The sequence below is a fragment of the Pinus tabuliformis genome, chromosome 4_2 (assembly GCF_031772625.1).
Source record: "Pinus tabuliformis cultivar Carrire ecotype Pingquan chromosome 4_2, CPIR1, whole genome shotgun sequence".
Taxonomy (NCBI): domain Eukaryota; kingdom Viridiplantae; phylum Streptophyta; class Pinopsida; order Pinales; family Pinaceae; genus Pinus; species Pinus tabuliformis.
Window position 1 is genome coordinate 770704751 of NC_142304.1, and position 21599 is coordinate 770726349.

Genomic DNA, 21599 nt, shown 5'->3' on the forward strand with positions numbered 1-21599 from the left:
TAAATAAATATTAAAAGAACCTCTATTTTCTATGATTATTTTTTCACTGGTCCTTCTAATCTTAGTTTTTTATAATATAGTTGTGCATGGTAGAAATTCCTGTCATTAAAATTATATCAGTATTTTCAAAGAAATGTTTTCATCGAGTGAACCCTAAACCATAATAAAAACCAAGTTCAAAGTATAATTCACTTTGTTATGAATATGATTTACTGTCTCTCTCATTGGAATAAAATATTGTTCGAAAAATTAATTATTATACTTTTCAAATACATTTATGAAGTTCCTTGCTTCTTTCACTAAGTGGAGTTCAGAATAATGAGTGTTTTACATTCGAGACTTAAGCTGAGTCATTATCGTATGAACTTCACAATCATGTCGGCACCTGACAAGCACAGAGTTGTGTTTCAGTTTTAAAACGTATCAGCTAAATCCGAAAGAAAGAAACAATTACTTGGTGTTGTAGCCTGGATTCTCATATTTTCCTTCCCACCTACAAGATAAATCCAATGAAAATTGTAAAACCAAAAATAAGAATTACACTACCACACTTCAAATGAAATCAAATGTGATAGATTTTAACCATGATATTTTCCACTCGATGGGTAGCTGTAATTCAAATTCTTCCTCGAGTGTCTTAAAGAGCAAGTTTAGCTTTTCCTCGGTGACTTCACCCAAGGGAGGATTCCACTGCAAAGAGTACAAGCTATTTGAACCTTATCTGATTACAATGTGAATACAAGTGATAATGTGTCTTATTTTCTAATAAGATAATATTATTTTTTACTCTTTTATGAAAAAAATGCCCTTACAATGACTGAATAACAAACCTTGGGAGAATTATCTTTTTCTATGATGAGAGCTCGAATACCCTTCAAAATACACAAAATAGTGAGATGTTTTAAAATTTTGAACAAATGAACTCATAGTTTCGATGTCAGCAATAAAACATTATCATTTCAGAAATTTGATAAATTATTTGAATGTCAACAATCTAAATTGTACCTCGTAGACATCATTGGATATTACTCCTCTCAATGTGTTTATTGTGAGACGAAACTCTTTTTTGAGACATTCAAATAGTGTTTGTTTGCGTGCTTGTCGAACCTGAAAGGAGAAGGTTTACAAAATAAGTAGTAATGAGACTACCAAGCACATTTTGTAAATTGTCTAAACCATATATTTTTCTAAAAATTACAGATAATTTGAAATTTTAAACTTAAATTGTCTGAACCATGAGTTATTGTGCCAAGTGTTTGTTTGCGTGCTTGTCGAACCTGAAAGGCGAAGGTTTACAAAATAAGTAGTAATGAGACTACCAAGTACATTTTGTAAATTGTCTAAACCATATATTTTTCTAAAATTACAGATAATTTGAAATTTTAAACATAAATTGTCTGAACCATGAGTTATTGTGCCAATTACAAAAAAAATGAAGTTTAATTTTATGAGATATTGTGTAATGAAAGGGATGAGTTAAAATGAATCCAGTCTTTGCAGGAAAGGTTAGCACATTTCTCTGTTCCAGGAATCATGTTTTAATAAACACATCGATGTATTTCAAAATATGATCGATGAATATATGAGTTACCTCTTTCCATCTTTCTATGCAATAAGGGATATTTTTTAAATGGTACCAAATAATGTCAAATAAGCTATAGGTTCTGAAAAGTACATGGATAGATGTCAAAAGATTTTGAAAATTACATGGATAGATGTCAAAACATGTTTTATGAAGACATGAATTACATGTTTATGTGTAATAAGAGCTACTTTTAAATGGTTACAAATTATGTTAAAAGAAGCTAGAGGCATATATTGTTAGAATATCTTAAATGTTTTAGCTAATTAATGTGTGTTGTATATTTCAAGGTTGACTTTTAGATGAGTTGTATTTCTAGTATCAAAGTTTATTTTTAGTTAGATTTGTTTTTTTGTTTTAAATTACATGCATTAATTTCTCTATAAAGCTATTCTAAAACATTTTGTTTTATGTGAGTATTTATATGCTATTTGTGAAGCTTGCAAAGGTGTAATGTGTGATGAGTTGTAATATCATTTTAAGGTGTTCTTTTGTTAGTTAGATGTATGTTGTAATGTCAAAAGTAGATATTCTAGCAACAAAGATTTGCTATTTTTAAGTGTTTAGGGTTAATTTAACATCCATACTATGATCATTGTGTTGCCATTATGATTGATGGGTTGTCCTTAATGGAAACTTGATGAGTTGTTCTTTGATGGAAACCTACTTGATGAAGATGTCAACAAGATGTGTCTACAAATGTGACAAAGAGTTTGATCAAAGGCATAGCAGGTCAGAGACAGAGAAATGATAAAAATGAAGTTTGAAGAAGGATATGTACGTTTGGTGAGGAAAATTTGAGTATACACAGGTTCTATGAAGCAAAGTCAAGTACACACAGATTCTATGAAGCAAAGTAGTGTACATGCTCCAGTTTGGTGAAGCAAGGTAGAGTATATGTAGATTTTGTGAAGCAAATCTGTGTACACACGCATGTATGAAGAGGGAAAGGCGTGTACATTTTTTCTTTAGCATGGTATTCAAAATACCAAGGGTCCTGACCATGGTATTTCCCTGTGGTATTGAGCCCAGTAACAGATGCTTTGATCTCATCTAGGATGAGCAAGAATATGGTTTTGACCTGTGGTATTGGATAAGGGCTAAGCTATATAAGGAGATGAAGATCAAAGTGGTAGAAGTGTGCAAGTGATGAATATTTTATGAATAGTTAGAACTCAAGAAAATATGCATATATTTGGTTTTTGATGTTTTGCTTGATCTAAAACCAAGTATGCACCCAAGAATTTGATGATAGATAAGATCCAATAGATCTGAGATGACCATCTTGATTATGAGGTGATTTGGTCTATGTTGATAGTGTCTTGACACATGATTTTTCTATGTATGCCAAGATTTGTCTATGTCTGAATTTCTGTGATGCAGCGAAATTTTGTGTCAATAAATGCAAATATATGCGTAGGTTTTATAGCATGAAGGGCGCGTATACATGTCTGTTTTATACTGGTAAGTTGTGTATATATTCTGATCTATATGCGGGTTTGTTTCTTGAAAAGCGTGTATACAGCGGATTTGTTTTAAGGAAAGTGCATACAGAAACTAGGGTTTTGATGAAAAGGTCGTCTGATCAATTTAATCATTCTTGTTATGTTTTTGTTGTTTGTCAATGAAGTCTTTTGGGCTTAAAAAATGATCTTTCGATTAAGGATTGATTTATTGAAGAATGATGATGATACTTGTTGTTTTTTATTGAAGTTCAGTGAATGTTCTGCGATTGTTTCAGAATGAAGCGGTGGATTTGTGTATGATTCAGTATTTATTTCAGAGTGACAATGGTTCAATTTTCAGGATTCAGCGGTTTAAGATCTGTATGTGGGTATGCATCATGGAAAGTGCATACGCACGTGGGTTTCCTACTGTAAAGTAGTGTATATATTTTGATATATGGTTCATAAGGGTTTGTAGTAACAAAATATGGTTTCTGTGATATGCAATATGTTGATAGGTATTTTGGTTACATTGATCTGATTGTTATGGTTGTTTAAGTTGATTGATTTGAGTTTTAGTTGGTTCATTTGATTCAGTGATTGGATTTCAGTGATTGGTTGGTTCAATGGTTTTGTTACAATGATTAGTTTCAATTTTGATGTTTGGTTTTGAGCTTAAGTGTTGGTAGTGGGTCCAGTCGGAAATTTTGATGAGACATGGCTTACAGTTATGATGTCTTGTAGCAAGTGGATACAGTATGAAAATTTATGAAATGTGGTCTATGGAAGTGTTGAGAGTTGGAGCCTTCAATGAGGAATTTGAAGCTTCCTTCTAGTGGTAGCTGTTAAATCAGGTCAGGGGGTTGGAGCTCCCTTCTGGTGGGTGTTGGTAAATGAGATCAAGGGGTTGGAGCTCCCTTCTAGTGGGTGCTAGAGAATGAATGAAGGTTGTAGCCTTCTACAGGTGGGTTCCTGTGTGCTAGTATGAGTCTACTCCAACACAAGATTGTAAGAAGTTTTTCTTTATATTAAAAACAAGACAAAGATACCAACATCAGTGGTTTTTTCCCACATTGCGTTTCCACCTTAAAACCTAGTCCTCATGTGCGATGGTTTATTTTTCTCTTATTGTGCATGGTTACTATTTATTTAATGCTTAATGAAGTACTGATTCATGAATCAAGGTAAAGAGAATATGAATTAACTAATAAATGTGTTTTAATGCATATATGCTAGTTGTATGAATAATAATCATGTACACACGCGAGTTCCCTTCAGTAAAGTCCCATACAGAAATCAAGATATGAAATTGAAAAGTTTAATGGTTTGAAACTATGATTCAACCCCCCCCCCCCCCAAGTATTTTTCCCAATAATTGGTATCAGGGAAGATCCTTGGGCAAAATATTGATGACCTGAAGGAAATCCATTAAGATGAGTAGCCACGAAGGAGTATTTTATATCAGACCTCCTATATTTAATGGAACTAATTTGTTTTTTGGAAAGTTAGGATGAGAGCATACTTGCATGCACTAGGAGTTGATGTATGAGAAATCGTTGAAAGTGGACATAAATATCCAACCTCTATTCCTTTAGATACTGCAGGAAAGAAACAGTATGAAACCAATGAAAAAGTTGTAAATTCCATCTTGGGAAGCCTGGCAGAGTCTGAGTTTGCGAAGGGAATGCTATTGAACACAATAAAGGGAATGTGGGATAAGATTATCCAAAGTTATGAGGGTGACACCAAGGTAAAATGTTCTAAACTTCAAACATTCAGAATATAGTATGAGACATTGAAAATGCATGATGATGAAAGCATTGCAACATTTTTTCTTAGAGTAGATGAAATTTTTAATTCCATGAGAAATATTGGTGAAGAAATAAAAGATGCTACTGTTGTTGAAAATATTTTGAGATCTCTAACTCCGAAGTTCGACTCCAAAGTCTCTTCTATTGAATAAATGGAGGATATAAAAGGCATCACACTTGATCAACTCCATGGAATATTGAAAACATTTGAGATGAGGAAAGGTGGTCCTTTAGACATGAGAGAAGAAACATTCAAATCTACTGCAAAAGGAAAAGAAAAGGAAGAATCATGTTATGTATCAGAAGAAGAAGAGGCAAACTTTGTAAAGAAACTCCAAGTGGGTACTAGATAGATTTAGATGTAAGCTTCCTGTCAAACATTTTTCTTGTGGTGAAGTTGGTCATTATGATGCTAAGTGTCCCTATAGAAAAAATAAGGAGAAAGGAAAAGAAGCTGCAAAAATAAATAGGAAAAGGTTTGAAAATAAGAGAAGTTTTTATACACATGAAGACAATGATGGTCTTTCAAATGGTAAAGAAGGTGATTCTAATCAAGATTGTCACTTACTTATGGCATTTGAAGATAAAAGTAATAATGAGTTCGATGGCCTTGAATAAAAGGTTAATTTTATTGAAAACTTTGACGAGAATATATCAGATGATGTCAACAAATATTCAATTTTGGGAGAAACCCACTTTCTATTGATTAAGAATGAAGAAGGAAAAGCATCATCAAGTATGGGTTTTTTTTCAAAATGTGATCCATTTCCTTGTCTATGAAATAATTATAGTGATGATGATAATGAAACTACTAAGCTCGCACTTATTGGTAAAAGTGAAAGTAAGCACTCTAAAGAGAAAACATATTAAAAAATGATACCTCTTGAAGAAACAAATCAAGAAAGTTAGAATCAATGGACAATGCAGATGTTCCTATGCTATGAAAAGATAATTATCAACAATGGAAAGGAAAGATGAAGTATAATTTAATGAATCTCAATGTTTGGCATCTAGTGTGCAATGGTTACACCAAGTTTCCTCCAGCAGATAAGGAAGTTCAAAAGAACAGTAAGGCTTTGAGTAACATATTTTGTAACATATCTGATTCAATATTGAATAAGGTTATTCAGAATACTACTGTAATACAAGTGTGGGATAAGCTAGAACAAATACATGAAGAAATCCCAGGTAATCCTATCTCTAAAAATGTGTCCAAAAATATAGATAGAGTTGCTGATTCAAAAGAAGACAAATTAGAAGAAATTTTTTGTCTTAGAACAAAACTTGATCTTTCTTTGAAAAATATTTTTAATCTTAAAGATATTTTGTAGGCTTATGATAGCAAGGATCATGTTGGTATTGTATCTAACCAATATTGTGAAGGTATTGAAGTTGAGGTCGTCTATCTAAGAGCAGATCTTGAAAAATCAGATAAGCGTAATGAAGAACTACTTCAAGCATTTGAAGAACAAGAAAATGGGTTGAAAGAAGAGATTCGCAAATTAATGCAGAAAATGGAGGAAGGAATAAGGGTTGAAGAAATTATGAAGAAGCAGTATCTAGAAAAGGAAAATAAATATCAGGTTGAGGTAAATATCCTAAAAGGTAAATTAGAAGAAAAAGATAAACATTTGCAATTTCAAGATACTACTAAGATTTTGGATAATATTCTTAGTAGTCAAAGGTCTCCTGCCATCAAATATGATCTTGGTTTTCATGAAACTATTGATGGAGAATCTACTTTGCAAGCTGTGGCAAGGAATTCTAATTCAAATTTGAAATGTTCAACAAAGAGATAAGTAGACAACCTCATCAACAACTAAGGAAAGAAAATATTCAAGGGAAATCATTTACTCCTAACTATAGAAGTGTTAATCGACTTTCTCCTTTGATCAATAACGTTGAATGTTCTATATGTCATAATTATGGACATGTTGCAGCAAATTGCAGAAGTAGAACGTTTCAAGCTAATAACCATCTCACAGAAAGATCATCAACTTCCAGGTACCATAAGGGATATTTTTTTCTTGCAATATGTTTGGTCACCAAGCCATTGCTTGCAATATAAGGAATATGAAACATATAATATGTTACGCTTGTAACAAGTTTAGGCATATAACAAAAGAATGAAGGAACAAGTTTATGGATCGGCACAGACAACGTGGTAAGCAACGAGACAACAACATTAATGTTAGAAGACCTGAAAAAGATGGATCCTCCAACATTTGTCATAATCAATAGGAAAAAGAAGATTAATGGTACATTGATAGTGGATGTTCTCATCACATGAATGGAGATAACAGTAAAATGGATTCTCTCAAGAAAAACCAACATGGTAATGTTATTCTTGGAACTAATGTTTCAGCAAAAATTCCAGGACAAGGTAAATCCAAAATTAATAAAACTAGAGGAGCAACTGATGCTTTATTCGTTCAAGGGCTAAAGAAGAATATTCTAATTGTAGTTAAAATGGAATATAAGATAAATATAATTGTGTCTACATCAACCAAGTGCAAGGTTATGAATGAATTAACTAGAAAAGTCATAGCAAGAGGATATAGAAATCCAAACAAATTATATGTATTTGAAGAACTGAATTCTCATAAATATGAGAAAGATTTAGACTCAGAGTAAAACAAGATGGTGCCTATTTCAGTCCCTTATTCTTAAATGTCTTTTACAAGTATCTACAGGTGGTGGCGACCATACACCAAAGTGGTTTCCATCAATTCCAAAGGGGGAGATTGTTGGCATTATGACTGATGTGTTGTCCTTGATGACAACCTACTTGAAGAGTTTTCCTTTGATGGCAACCTACCTGATGAATATGTCAACAAAATGTGTCTACAGACATGACAAAAAGTTTGGTCAAAGGCATAGCAGTTCAAAGACAGGGAAATGATAAAAAGGAATTTTGAAGAAGTATACACAGGTTTGGTGAAGCAAAGTCAAGTATACACAGGTTCTATGAAGAACATTCGAGTATACACAAGATCTATGAAGAAAATTAGTGTACACATTCAGGTTTAGTGAAGCAATGTAGAGTATATGCCGGTTCTGTGAAGCAAAGTTGCGTACACACGCAATTATGAAGAAGTAACGACGCATACAATTTCCACACAATGTTATTTTAAATACCAAGGGTCCTTACAATGGTATTTCCCTATGGTATTGAGCACAATAACAGATGTTTTGATCCTGTTGGGTCCCTATAATACTAGTGATTACCCCATTACTATTGTAGTTATACCCCTTATTTATATTGTTGTGCCCCTATTACCCCCATATTGTTATTTATGTGCCCCATAGAATCCCTCTATTGTTATTTTTGTGGCTTTATATTATTATTGTTAGGTCGGCTGGATTATATTGTGACTCCTTAGACGCCTATATATAGAAAGGAGGTTTTGTCATTTGTATCATCCAAGAATTGTTCATTTATGTAATGTAAAGGAGGTTGCCCCCTCGAAGAGGCTGAATTCTAAGGCATTGATCTATCTTTTCTATCTTTTATTGAGCTGGTTTCATAACATTTGGTATCGGAGCTTTGGATTCTAGGGTTTTGCTGCTCCAAACAGGTCATTGTGGCATTTTCGCTATAAAGTTTTTTCTGTGACGTTTCAGAAGTTGCAAAAAACACCCATTTGAGAAGAAATCGTGCTGAACCTTGGGTCCGAATTTCAGAGCTTTTAGTGCAATATTTGCGGAGATATGATCTGAGGAAGTTGGTCTTTTTGCAGACTCCTGAATTACATTCAAAACAGGTGACCTGGGGAGAATCGTCATAACTTTCTCTCTGGGAATCGGATTGAAATTTCGTAAGAAGGTACAGAAAGAGGATAGACTGTAGTTGCTTTTGTGTGTATTTCAGATTCAAAGGTTGAAACAGTGACTCGTGGCACGTCGTACAAGTTCGCTCTACTGAACCAGGCTAAAAGCAAGTCACTGTGGGAGATTTCACATAACTCTTCCTTGGACAATCCAATTTGGCTCAGACTTGTGGCATTGGAAAGAGGACACAGAAGGCTACTACAAGTAGCAATTTCAGAACTGAAGGATCCAAAATTACAGAGATACATCAAATTCAATATCAGGCTTCTATAAAGTAAAAAAAAGGTGTGTAGTTTTTTTTAAATTTTTGTGTAAGCTTGGTTTAACGGAATTCAAAGGGCATAGTAAAGCATTATTATCAGTAACTGATGCCCCGAGGAAAGAAAATGCAAACACCTAGTAAGGAACCTGAAAGCTCTAGCATGACTCATGAAGAAGAGGAAGAAATGCTACATGATATATCAAAATTACAAGAACAAGTGCAACAAATGTCACGCTCACAAAAGCTAACAGAAGCTAAGATAAGTGGCGTGGAATCTAAGATAAATGGCGTGGAATCTAAGATAAAGGGCATGGAAGCTAATATGGAGGATTCGATGGCAGATTTGAAGATAGATTTGAAGACAGACATGGAAGAATTGAAGAATTTTCTACAAGAAAGGGTCACTAATGGTGAAAAGGTAGTAAAGGAAACTTATGATGAGAAAAAAAGAAATGTTAATCATGATTCCATAGACGCTAATGTTGGATCAAAGAATCACCATATTTCAAAAATCGATATGAGGAAGTTTGATGGCAAGGATCCCGCCACATGGATATTACAGATGGAGCAATTCTTCGATCTCAATAATGTGCAAAACGCACAAAAGGTACGTATGGCAACTGTATATTTGGAACCAAATCAGTTTGTATGGTATCAATGGCTTTTCTCTCGTAAACAATTTATCACTTGGGCAATTTTTACGGAAGAATTGATAGCACATTATGAAGATACAAAAAGCAACACTTTTTTTAGCCAATTGATAAGTCTCAAACAAAAGGGTTCAGTAATGGAGCACATTGAGGAGTTCCAAAAATTGAACATAAGGGTAAAAGATATTCCAGAGGAGCATAGGATTGATGTGTTCATAGGGTCTTTAAAGGATAATATCCAACATGATGTTTTCCTTTGGGAACCTGATTCATTAGAGAAGGCATTCAGGTTAGCAAGAAAAATGGAAAGCAAAATTATGGCAACCAGGAAGCATACCACTCACAACTATAAAGACGGAAGTGTTGTTGCCCCTAGTCTTCCACAACCTATAAGGTTGACACCACAACAATTGGAAGAAAAAAGAGCAAAAGGGCTTTGTTACAGTTGTGATAGCAAATACACTAAAGGTCATAAGTGTGCTGAGAAGAAATTATTCTACATAGATTGTGAAGAGGAAGAAGAAAAGGAGCAAGAAAGGTCAAAAGAAGAAGATATACTCCAGGAACAAAGCCTAGATGAAGAACAAATAAATCCGACCATATCTTGTAATGCATTGGCGGGAATTACCACTCCTCAAACCATCAAGATAGAAGGACAAATCAAGAAGAAAAAGGTAATAGTGTTGATTGATTCAGGAAGCACCCACAATTTTATTCATTGTAGGGTAGCAAAAGAATTGAATTGCTTCCTATATCCAGCACCAGAGTGTCAAGTGATGATTGCAAATGGAGGAACAATAAATTTCTCTGGAAAGTGCCATAATATCAAGCTATCCATGGGAGAATATGTATTGACTAGCCCAATGCTTTCCATTCCAATGGGAGGTGCTGATGTTGTACTAGGAGTCCAATGGCTACAATCCTTGGGTACAATAGCTTTTAATTTTCAAGAACTTTTCATCAAATTTTCTATGGAAGGAAAGGAAGTTGAATTAAGGGGTATTGCAGGGAAACCAGGAAAGATAATCAGCTCTAATGGCATGACAAAGCTTCTTAAAAAGGAGCAAAGAGGTGTAATTGCACAATTATGTTCGCTAGATGTTTCCACATTGGAATCATCTATTTCTCCAGATCTCCAAAAAGTCCTGGACAATCATTCCAAGGTATTTGAGACTCCCAAAGGTCTCCCACCTATGCGTGATCATGATCATGCTATTCATCTGATTCCAGGAAGTGTTCCTCCAAACATCAGGCCGTACAGATATCCCTATGTCCAAAAAAGTGAAATTGAACGTATGGTTGCAGAAATGCTAGAGGCTGGTATAATTCAACCAAGTCAAAGTTCTTTCTCAGCTCCAGTAGTATTGGTGCACAAGAAGGATGGATCATGGCGCATGTGTCCGGATTATAGGGAGCTCAACAAGCTCACTATTAAAGATAAGTTCCCCATTCCTGTTATTGATGAATTACTGGATGAATTGCATGGATCAATTTACTTCACCAAGTTGGATCTTCGTTCGGGATATCATCAAATCAGAATGAAGATTGAAGACATTCAAAAACGGCATTTAGAACTCATGAGGGTCATTATGAATTTTTGGTCATGCCTTTTGGCCTTACCAATGCACCTTCAACATTTCAAGGTTTGATGAATTCAATTTTCAAACCATTCCTTAGAAAATTTGTGTTAGTATTTTTTGATGATATACTAATCTACAGCAAGTCTTGGAAGGATCATGTTGAACATGTTGACAGGGTGCTACAACTATTGGAGGAGAAACAATTATATGCAAAAAGATCCAAATGTTTCTTTGGAGTCCAGGAGGTGGAATATTTGGGTCATATTGTATCTCATGAAGGAGTTAAGGTAGACCCTAGCAAAATTAAAGCCATTAAGGAATGGAAAATCCCCACATCCATAAAGCATCTGCGAGGATTTCTTGGGTTGACAGGGTATTATCGCAAGTTTGTTAAGAATTATGGGAGAATAGCAGCACCTCTAACAACATTATTGAAGAAAGATGCATTTTCATGGACTCCGGAAGCAACAAAGGCCTTTGAACATCTTAAAGAGGCAATGTGCCAAGCACCGGTCTTAGCTACACCGGACTTCACAAAAACCTTTATTGTGGAATGTGATGCTTCAGGAAATGGAATTGGTGCTGTTCTAATGCAAGATGAAAGACCCATTGCTTTTGAAAGTCGTCCAATCAAGGGAAAGTTTTTAAGCAAAGCTATTTATGAGAAGGAAATGTTGGCAATACTCCATGCACTTAAGAAATGGCGACCCTACCTAATGGGAAGACACTTCAAGGTAAAAACGGATCATGATAGCCTTAAATACTTTTTAGAACAAAGATTATCCTCTGAAGAGCAACAAAAGTGGGTCACAAAGATGTTGGGTTATGACTTTGAAATCATCTACAAAAAAGGGAAGCAAAATGTGGTGGCAGATGCACTCTCAAGAAAGGATGAGGATGTGGAAGCATTGTTGTGTGCCATTTCTATTATCCAACCAGATTGGATAAACGAAGCAAGGGAGGAATGGAAGAATGACGAAGAAGTGTGGGCACTTATTCGAAAGCTACAACAAGATTCCAGTACTTCTGATACATTTAGCTGGCAAAATGATTCGTTATGGTACAAAGATCGCTTATACCTCTGTAAGAATTCCCAGCTAAAACAAAAGATTCTTATGGAATTGCACACTTCTCCCTTAGGAGGGCACTCAGGATTTTTAAAAACTTACCACAGGGTTAAGAAGGAATTTTTTTGGGATGGCCTTAAATCAGATATTCAAAAGTTTGTGGCGGAATGTTTGGTTTGCCAGCAAAATAAAGTTGAAACAATTAAGACACCAGGTCTATTACAACCTTTATCCATTCCAAGCCAACGTTGGGAGGAGGTTTCAATGGATTTTATCACAGGTTTACCCAAGTCTGAGGGAAAGAGTGTCATCATGGTGGTAGTTGACAGACTTACCAAGTATGCACACTTTTGTGCATTATCACATCCATTTAAAGCCAGTACAGTTTCTACTGCATTTATGGAAACAGTTCAAAAGCTACATGGAAACCCAAAGATTATTGTAAGTGACAGAGATCCCATTTTCACTGGAAATTTTTGGACAGAATTATTTTCTTGTCTTGGTACTCAGTTAGCTCATAGCTCATCTTATCATCCTCAATCTGATGGGCAAACTGAGATAGTAAACAAATGTTTGGAAGGATATCTTCGTTGCTTTGTATCTGATAAACAGACACAATGGGTCAAATGGTTGCCTCTGGCTGAATGGTGGTATAACACTTCCTTCCATACAGCAACAAAAATGACCCCATTTATGGCACTTTATGGGTATCAACCACCATCCATCACATCATATTTAAGAGAAAATTCTAAGGTTCAGGCAGTGGAACATCACATCGAACATCAACAACAAGTCCTCCAACTCTTAAAGGATAACCTCGTGTTGGCACAAAATAGAATGAAACAACAGGCAGATCAACATCGCAGTGAAAGAAGTTTTGATGTAGGTGATTGGGTATTCCTACGGCTACAACCATATAAGCAAATGTCCCTAAAGCAAGCTAAGAAGGATAATAAATTATCACCAAAGTATTATGGTCCGTACAAGGTGTTGCAAAAGATTGGTACTATGGCATACAAATTGGAGCTTCCTGCAGCTTCTCGATTGCACCCAGTTTTCCATGTTTCATGTTTAAAGAAGGTTATAGGTGACAAGCTCCCACTTCAAACAATATTGCCAGAACTTGATGAGGAAGGAAAAATTATATTGGAACCGGAAGCAGTCACAGAAACAAGAACTCGACAGCTACGAAATCGATCAATTTCAGAGTATCTTATCAAGTGGAAGAACTTATCCGCTGAAGATTCCACATGGGAGGATGAGAATTTTATGCAGAAGTATCCAGAACTACTCAAGCGTTGAGGACAACACTTTTTTGAAGGAGAGGGGCATGTTGGGTCCCTATAATACTAGTGATTACCCCATTACTATTGTAGTTATACCCCTTATTTATATTGTTGTGCCCCTATTACCCCCATATTGTTATTTATGTGCCCCATAGAATCCCTCTATTGTTATTTTTGTGGCTTTATATTATTATTGTTAGGTCGGCTGGATTATATTGTGACTCCTTAGACTCCTATATATAGAAAGGAGGTTTTGTCATTTGTATCATCCAAGAATTGTTCATTTATGTAATGTAAAGGAGGTTGCCCCCTCGAAGAGGCTGAATTCTAAGGTGGTGATCTATCTTTTCTATCTTTTATTGAGCTGGTTTCATAACAGATCCTGTCTAAGAAAACCATCTGCTAGAGTATGGTTTTGACCTATGGTATTGGATAAGGGCTAAACTATATAAGGAGATGAAGATCAAAGTGGTAGAAGTGTGCAAGTGATGAATATTTTATGAATAGTTAGATCTGAAGAAAATATGCATGTAATGGGTTGTTGATGTTTTGCTTGATCTAAAACTAAGTATACACTTGGAAATTTGATGATGGATCAGATCCAATAAATCTGACATGACAATCTTGATTATGAGGTGATTTGATCTATGTTGATAGTGTCTTGACACATGATTTTTCTGTGTATGCTGAGATCTAGGTATGTTTGAAGTTATGCGATGCAATGAAGTTTTGTGCCAGTAAATTCGGATCTATACGCGGGTTTTATAGCCTAAAGGGTGTGTATACACATGTCTTTGATACTGTTAATTCGTGTATATATTTTGATCTATACGCAAGTTTGTTTCCTAAAAAGTGCATATACGCGTGGGTTTGTTTTAAGGAAAGCATGTACCGAAACTATGGTTTTAATGAAAAGGTTGTCTTGTTAGTTTAATCAGTCTTGTTGTGTTTTTATTGTCTGCCAATGAAGTCTTCTCGGCTTAAACACTGATATTTTGATTAACAATTGATTGATTGAAGAATGATGATGATACACATGTATGCTTCATGGAAAGTGCGTACACACATGGGATTGCTAATATAACAAAATGTATATATTTCGATATATGGTTTATAAGGGTTTTCATTAACAAAATTTTGTTTTTGTGATGTATAGTAGTTGATTGGTATTTTAGTTATAGTGATATGACTGTTCTGGTTGTTTAAGTTGATTGGTTTGGGTTTCAGTTAATTCAGTTGACTCAGTGATTGGGTTTTAGTGATTGGTTGGTTCTGTTGGTTCAGTGTTTGGTTGGTTCACTGGTTTTGTTACAGTGATTAGTTTCAATTTTGATGTTTGTTTTTTGGCTTAGATGTTGGTAGTGGGTCTAGTCTGAAAATTTGATGAAACATGGACTACAGTTGTGATGTGTTGTAGCAAGTGGATCGATTATGAAAAATTATGAAACATGGTTCCCAGAAGTGTTGAGGGTTAGATCCTTCCATGAGGAAGTCAAAGATTCCTTCTAGTGGTAGCTAGTAAATTAGACCAAGGGGTTGGAGCTCCCTTCCAGTGGGTGTCGGTAAACAAGATCAGGGGTTTGGAGCTCCCTTCCAGTGGGTGTTGGAGAATGAGTGAAGGTTGTAGCCTTCTGTAGGTGGGTGCCTGCATGATGGTATGAGTTTGTGCTAGTACAATATTGTAAGGATTTTTTTTAATATATTAAAAAGAAGATAGAGATGACAACAACAGTGGTTTTTTCCCACATTGGGTTTCCACCTTAAATCCTAGTGTTCATGTGTGATGGTTTATTTTCTTCTTACTACAAATGGTTACTTTTTATTTCATTCTTAATGAAGTATTGATGCACTGACTAAAGATAAACAAAAGATGAATTAATTGATATATATGTTTTACTAGATATACGTTAGTTGTATGAATAACAGTTGCGTACACACACAGGTTCCCTTCAGTAAAGTCGCATACAAAAATCAGGATATGAAATTGAAAAGTTTAATGGTTTGAAAACAATGATTCACCCCTCTCCCCCCCCCAAGTATTTTTCCCAACAATTGGTATCAGAGAAGGTCCTTCACCAAAAACTCGATCGCTTGAAGGAGATTTGTTAAGATGAGTAGTCACAAAGGAGTATTTTCTATCAGAACTCCTATATTTAATGGAACTAATTTTGGCTTTTGGAAAGTTAGGATGAGAGCATACTTGCAGGCACTAGGAGATAATGAATGGGAAATCATTGAAAGTGGATATCAATATCCAACCTCTATTCCTTCAGATACGGTAGCAAAGAAACAATATGAAACCAATGCAAAAGTTGTAACTGCCATCTTGGGAAGCCTGGTAGATTCCGAGTTTCTGAGGGTAATGTAGCAGAACACAACAAAGGGAATGTGGGATAAGATTATCCAAAATTATGAGGGCGACACCAAGGTAAAAGGTGCTAAACCTCAAAAATTTAGAATACAATGCATGATGATGAAAGCATTGCAGCATTTTATCTTAGAGTAGATGAAATTTTTAATTACATGAGAAATATTGGTGAAGAAATAAAAGATGATAGTATTGTTCAAAATATTTTGAGATCTCTGACTCTGAAATTCGACTCCAAAGTCTTTGCTATTAAAGAAATACAGGATATAAAAGGCCTCACACTTGATCAACTCCATGGAATATTGACAAGATTTGAGATGAGGAAAGGTGGTCCTTCAGACATGAGAGAAGAAACATTCAAATCTATAGCAAAAGGAAAAGAAAATGAAGAATCATTTTATATATTAGAAGAAGAAGAGGAGAACTTCGTAAAGAAACTCCAAGTGGGTACTGGAAGATTTAGATGTAAGCTTCCTGTCAGATTTTTTTCTTGTGTTGGAGTTATTCATTATGATGCTAAATGTCCCCATAGACAAAATAAGGAGAAAGGAAAAGAAGCTGCAAAAATAAATAGGAAAAGGTTTGAAAATAAGATAATTTTTTATACACATGAAGACAATGATGGTCTTTCAAATGGTAAAGAGGGTGAATCTGATTAATATTGTCACTTACTTATGGAATTTGAAGATAAAAGTAATAATGATTTTGATGGCCTTTAATAAAAGGGTACTTTTATTGAAAACTTTGACGAGAATATATCAGATGTAGTGATAGTTATAGAGTCAACAAATATTCAATTTTGGAGCAACCCGCTTTCTATTGATTAAGAATGAAGAAGGAGAACCATCATCAGGTATGTTTTTTTTTCAAAATGTGATCCATTTCATTTTCTACGCAATGATTATAGTGATGATGATAGTGAAATTACAGAGCTCACACTTATGGGTAAAAGCGAAAGTAAGCACTCTAAAGAGAAAACATATTAAAAAATGTTACCTCTTGAAGCAACAGATCAAGCAAGTTAGAATCAATGGACAATGTAGATGTTCCTATGCTAAGAAAAGATAATTATCAACAATGGAAAGGAAAGATGAAGCATACTCCAATGAATCTCAATTTCTGGCATCTAGTGTGCAATGGTTACACCAAGTTTCCTCCATCAGACAAGGAAGTGCAAAAGAAAAGTAAGGCTTTGAGTAACATCTTTTGTAGCAAATCTGATTCAATATTGAATAAGGTTATGCATTATACTACTGAAAAGAAAGTGTGGGATAAGCAACAAGCAATATATGAAGAAGTGCTAGGTAATCCTATATCTAACAATGTGTCCAAAATGACAGATGGAGTTGTTGATTCAAAAGAAGACAGGTTAGAAGAATTTTTTTATCTTAGAAAAAAAACTTGATCTTGCTTTGAAAAAGATTGTTAATCTTAAAAATAAGTTCCAGGCTTATGATAGCAAGGATCATGCTGGTATGGAAGCTAACCAATATTGTGAAGGCCTTGAATCTGAGGTCATCTTTGTAAGAGCATATCTTCAAAAATCAGATAAGTGGAATAAAGTACTAATTCAAGCATTTGAAGAACAAGAAAATGGGCTGAAAGAAGAGATTCTCAAATTAAAGCAGCAAATGGAGGAAGGAAGAAAGGTTGAAGAAATTATGAAGAAGCAGTATCTAGAAAAGGAAAAGCAATATCAGGTTGAGGTAAATATCCTAACAAGTAAATTAGAAGAAAAAGATAAACATTTGCAATTTCAAGATAGTAATAAGATTTTGGATAATATTCTTAGTAGTCAAAGGTCTCTTGCCATCAAATCTGGTCTTTGTTTTCATGAAACTATTGAAGGACAATCTAGTTCACAAGATTAGGCAAGGAATTCTAATGAAAAAATTGAAATTCTCATCAAAGAGATAAGAAGTCAACCTCATCAACAACCAAGGAAATAAAATATTCAAAGGAAAACATTTACTCCTAGCTATAAAAGTGTTAATCGATTTTCTCCTCTGATGAACAATGTTGAATGTTCCATATGTCATAATTATGGACATGTTGCAGAAAATTGCAAAAGTAGAATGTTTCAAGCTAATAACTGTCTCAAAGAAAAATCATCAGCTTTCGGGTACTTTAAGGGATATTGTTTTGCTTGCAATATGTTTGATCACAAATACATTGATTGTAATACAAGGAATATGAAACAAGTCTATGGATCACCGCAGATAATATGGTAAGCAACCAGATAAGAACATTAATGCCAGAAGACCTCAAAAAGATGGATCCACCAACATTTCTCATAATCAACAGGAAAAAGAAGAACATATAAGGTGTGGTATTTCTCTCTTCTCATTTAAAGATGAAGATGAATGGTACATAGATAGTGGATGCTCTCATCACATGACTGGAGATAAGAGTAAAATGGAGTCTCTCAGGAAAAACCAACATGGTAATGTTATTATTGGAACTAATGTTTCAACAAAAGTTCTAGGACAAGGTAAAGCCAAAATTAATAAAACTAGAGGAGCAACTGATGCTTTATTAGTTCAAGGGATAAAGCATAATATTCTAAGTGTAGGTAAGGGAAATATAATTGTGTTTACATCAACCAAGTGCAAGGTTATGAATGAATTAACTGGAAAAGTCATAGCAAGAGGATATAGAAATCCAGACAAATTATATGTATTTGAAGAACAAAATTCTCATAAATATGAGAAAGATTTAGACTCAGAGTAAAAGAAGATGGTGTCTATTGGAGTCCCTTATTCTTAAATGAATATTTCTAAGAGTGACTACAAAATTCGTGAGACGTCATTGACCTCATGAAAACAGAACATGATTATCAGGTCCTCAGAATTAGTGATGTGTAATCTCAGGGGGAGTAATACATGTTTGTCTACATGATGATTCCCATAGTTGTTTTTGTTTTTCATGTTGTTTATACTACTCATAGTGCCTTTGGTGTAGTAACAGTGTGTAGGTACAGACATAATAGATTCAAGGGGAGCTAAAGGTGTGAAATTTCAATATTTCACTTTTTGTACGCTGATCCTATAAAGAAAAGTCATGTGTATACGTGAGTTCTAAACTAAATAGTCACGTATATCTTGGTATGATGAAGAAATAGTGAGACAAAATCAGGAAAAGGGACTGATATGCTTCAGTGAATTATTTTTTTGATTTCTTGTTCTGATGGTTGATGATTACAATTTGTTGTTGATATTTAGAAGTGCTTTTTTCCTTTATAAGTTGTTAATACCTTGATGGATGACTAGTTGATGAATATACTTTGATGATTATTACTAATATATGAGATGATATGATCAAACCTGATAGTGAACAGTTCGCACAGGTTTAGGGGGACCATATGTCATAATTCTATTAATGCATTATTGGCATTATGTTTGTGATGCTGCTTATGTTGTTGAAGTTCTTGATCATGATATCTACTTGAGTTGCATTTTGGTGAAATAAGTTCTTGATGAAGTGGTTTTGGTGTAATAATTCTTCTTTGGATGAAGAATGAGGTTGCTAAGACATCATTATTATGCTACTACTACATCTACTCGATGATACTTGGAAACATGGAATTTTTTATGATGATGAAGAATGATGCTACACTTCTGTATCTTACTTTTTAATGATATGTTTGTTGTTGTTGCTACATACCTGGTCACAAATTGATGATATTGAAGCTACATTTCCTTATCTTGCAAATTGATGATGGAAATTTACAAATTGTTGTTCCTGTTGATGCTAATAAATGCTTATTGTGTAGATCCTACATAGTATATGATGGTTGTTGAAGACTATTGGTCTTGTTAACTCACTATATAGGTCTTTGGACTCGGTTATACATGTCATATTTGTAATCTGATGTAAAGGTCATGTAAAGACCGATGATGTAATCATTGTAAAGTTCAATCATGTATGGAATATTGTGGTCAAGCCTTTTTGGGCATGTGATGTAATTTTTAACCCCACTGTGATTGGGAGGTTGATGTAATAATGAAGTCAAATATGTAAACCATTATGATGGGGTGATTGATGTAAGTTTAAGTACTTGTTGATAGGAGAAGTCATATGAGTCATGTAATTCATTTTACATTCTTAAGAAATTTCAGCATGTGCTCAATGGGAGCATGGTCAGTCTTCAGTGTTCATACTCAATAATTCAGATCTACGAAAACTTTCATCCAACATTGGTCAGCCCTTTGCCTTTAATCTCAAAGAGGGAGAGTAACTTGGAGTTTGAAAAGCTCGGTTCTTAGCTTATTTTGTTTTATTGGAATCTACAGGTGGTGGTGACCAAAAACCAAAGTCGTTTCCATCAAGTCCAAAGGGGGATATTGTTGGCATTATGATTGATGGGTTTTCCTTGATGGAAATGTTATGAAACCAGCTCAAGAAAAGATAGAAAAGATAGATCAAAGCCTTATAATTCAGCCTCTTCGAGAGGGCAACCTCCTTTACATTACATAAATGAACAATTCTTCAATGATACAAATGAAAAGACCTCCTTTCTATATATAGGAGTCTAAGGGGTCATAACATAATCATAGCCGACATAACAATAATAATGTAATAGCACAATAATAACAATAGTGGGCTTCTATGGGGCACAATAGTAACAATATGGGCACTACATGGGTACATCAATATAATAAGTGGGTTGTACTAATAACAATAAGGGGTTACACTAGTAGTATAGGGGCCTAACATGCCCCTCTCCTTCAAAAAGCGTTGTCCTCAATGCTTGAGTAGTTCTTGATGCTTCTGTATAAAATTCTTGTCCTGCCATGTGGAATCTTTAGCGGGTAAGTTATTCAACTTGATGAGATACTCTGAAATTGATCGATTTCGTAGCTATTGGGTTCTTGTTTCTGTGACTGCTCCAGGTTCCAATATGATTTTTCCTTCCTCTTCAATTTCTGGCAATATTGTTTGAATTGGGATCTTTTGCAACTTTTGAATAAGTGGCCATACTTCTTCGTCCTTCTTCCATTCATCCCTTGCTTCGTTTATCCAATCTGGTTGGATAATAGAAATAGCACAAAACAATGCTTCCACATCCTCATCCTTGAAGAGTCTTCCCATTTGGTAAGGTCGCCATTTTTTAAGTGCATGTAGTATTGCTAACATTTCCTTCTCATAAATAGATTGCTTGAGATGTAGTAGTAAAAATACCCAATCACCTACATCAAAACATTTTTCACTACGATGTTGATCTACATGTTGTTTCATTTGATTTCGCACCGAAGCGGCGTTATCCTTTAAAAGTTGGAGAACTTGTTGTTGATGCTCGATGTGATCTTTCACTACTTGAACCTTTTTCTTCTTGATATGCCCTTCTATCTCTAGAGTTTGAGGAGTGGTAATTTCTTCCAATCCTTTACAAGATATCGTCGGATTCGTTTCTTGATGCTCGATGTGATCTTTCACTTCATGAACATTTTTCTTCTTGATATGTCCTTCTATCTTGATAGTTTGAGGAGTGGTAATTTTGACCAATGAATTACAAGATATGGTTGGATTCATTTCTTCTTTCTCGATGTGATCTTTCACTTCTTGCACCTTTTTCTTCTTGATATGTCCTTCTATCTTGAGAGTTTTAGGAGTGCCAATGTTTTACAATATATGCTCTGATTCATTTCTTCTTTCTCTGGGGTGGGGTCCTGGCATATATTTTCTTGTTTTGATGTTTCTTGATCCTTTTCTTCTTC

General features: G+C 34.7%; 1 protein-coding gene across 1 annotated transcript in view; it reads right to left on the reverse strand.

Annotated features, from left to right (window-relative positions):
* Positions 1–450: 450 nt before the first annotated feature.
* The window catches only part of LOC149171895 (3-hydroxyisobutyryl-CoA hydrolase-like protein 5), a 281986-nt gene continuing 260837 nt past the window's right edge, over positions 451–21599 (reverse strand). Inside the window, exons 13-16 of the mRNA XM_089426124.1 lie at positions 1006–1107; positions 831–872; positions 584–690; positions 451–493 (exon numbers count right to left, since the gene is read on the reverse strand). Of these exons, the coding sequence (XP_089282250.1) occupies positions 451–493; positions 584–690; positions 831–872; positions 1006–1107 (294 nt within the window). The remainder of the gene's footprint in view (positions 494–583; positions 691–830; positions 873–1005; positions 1108–21599) is intronic.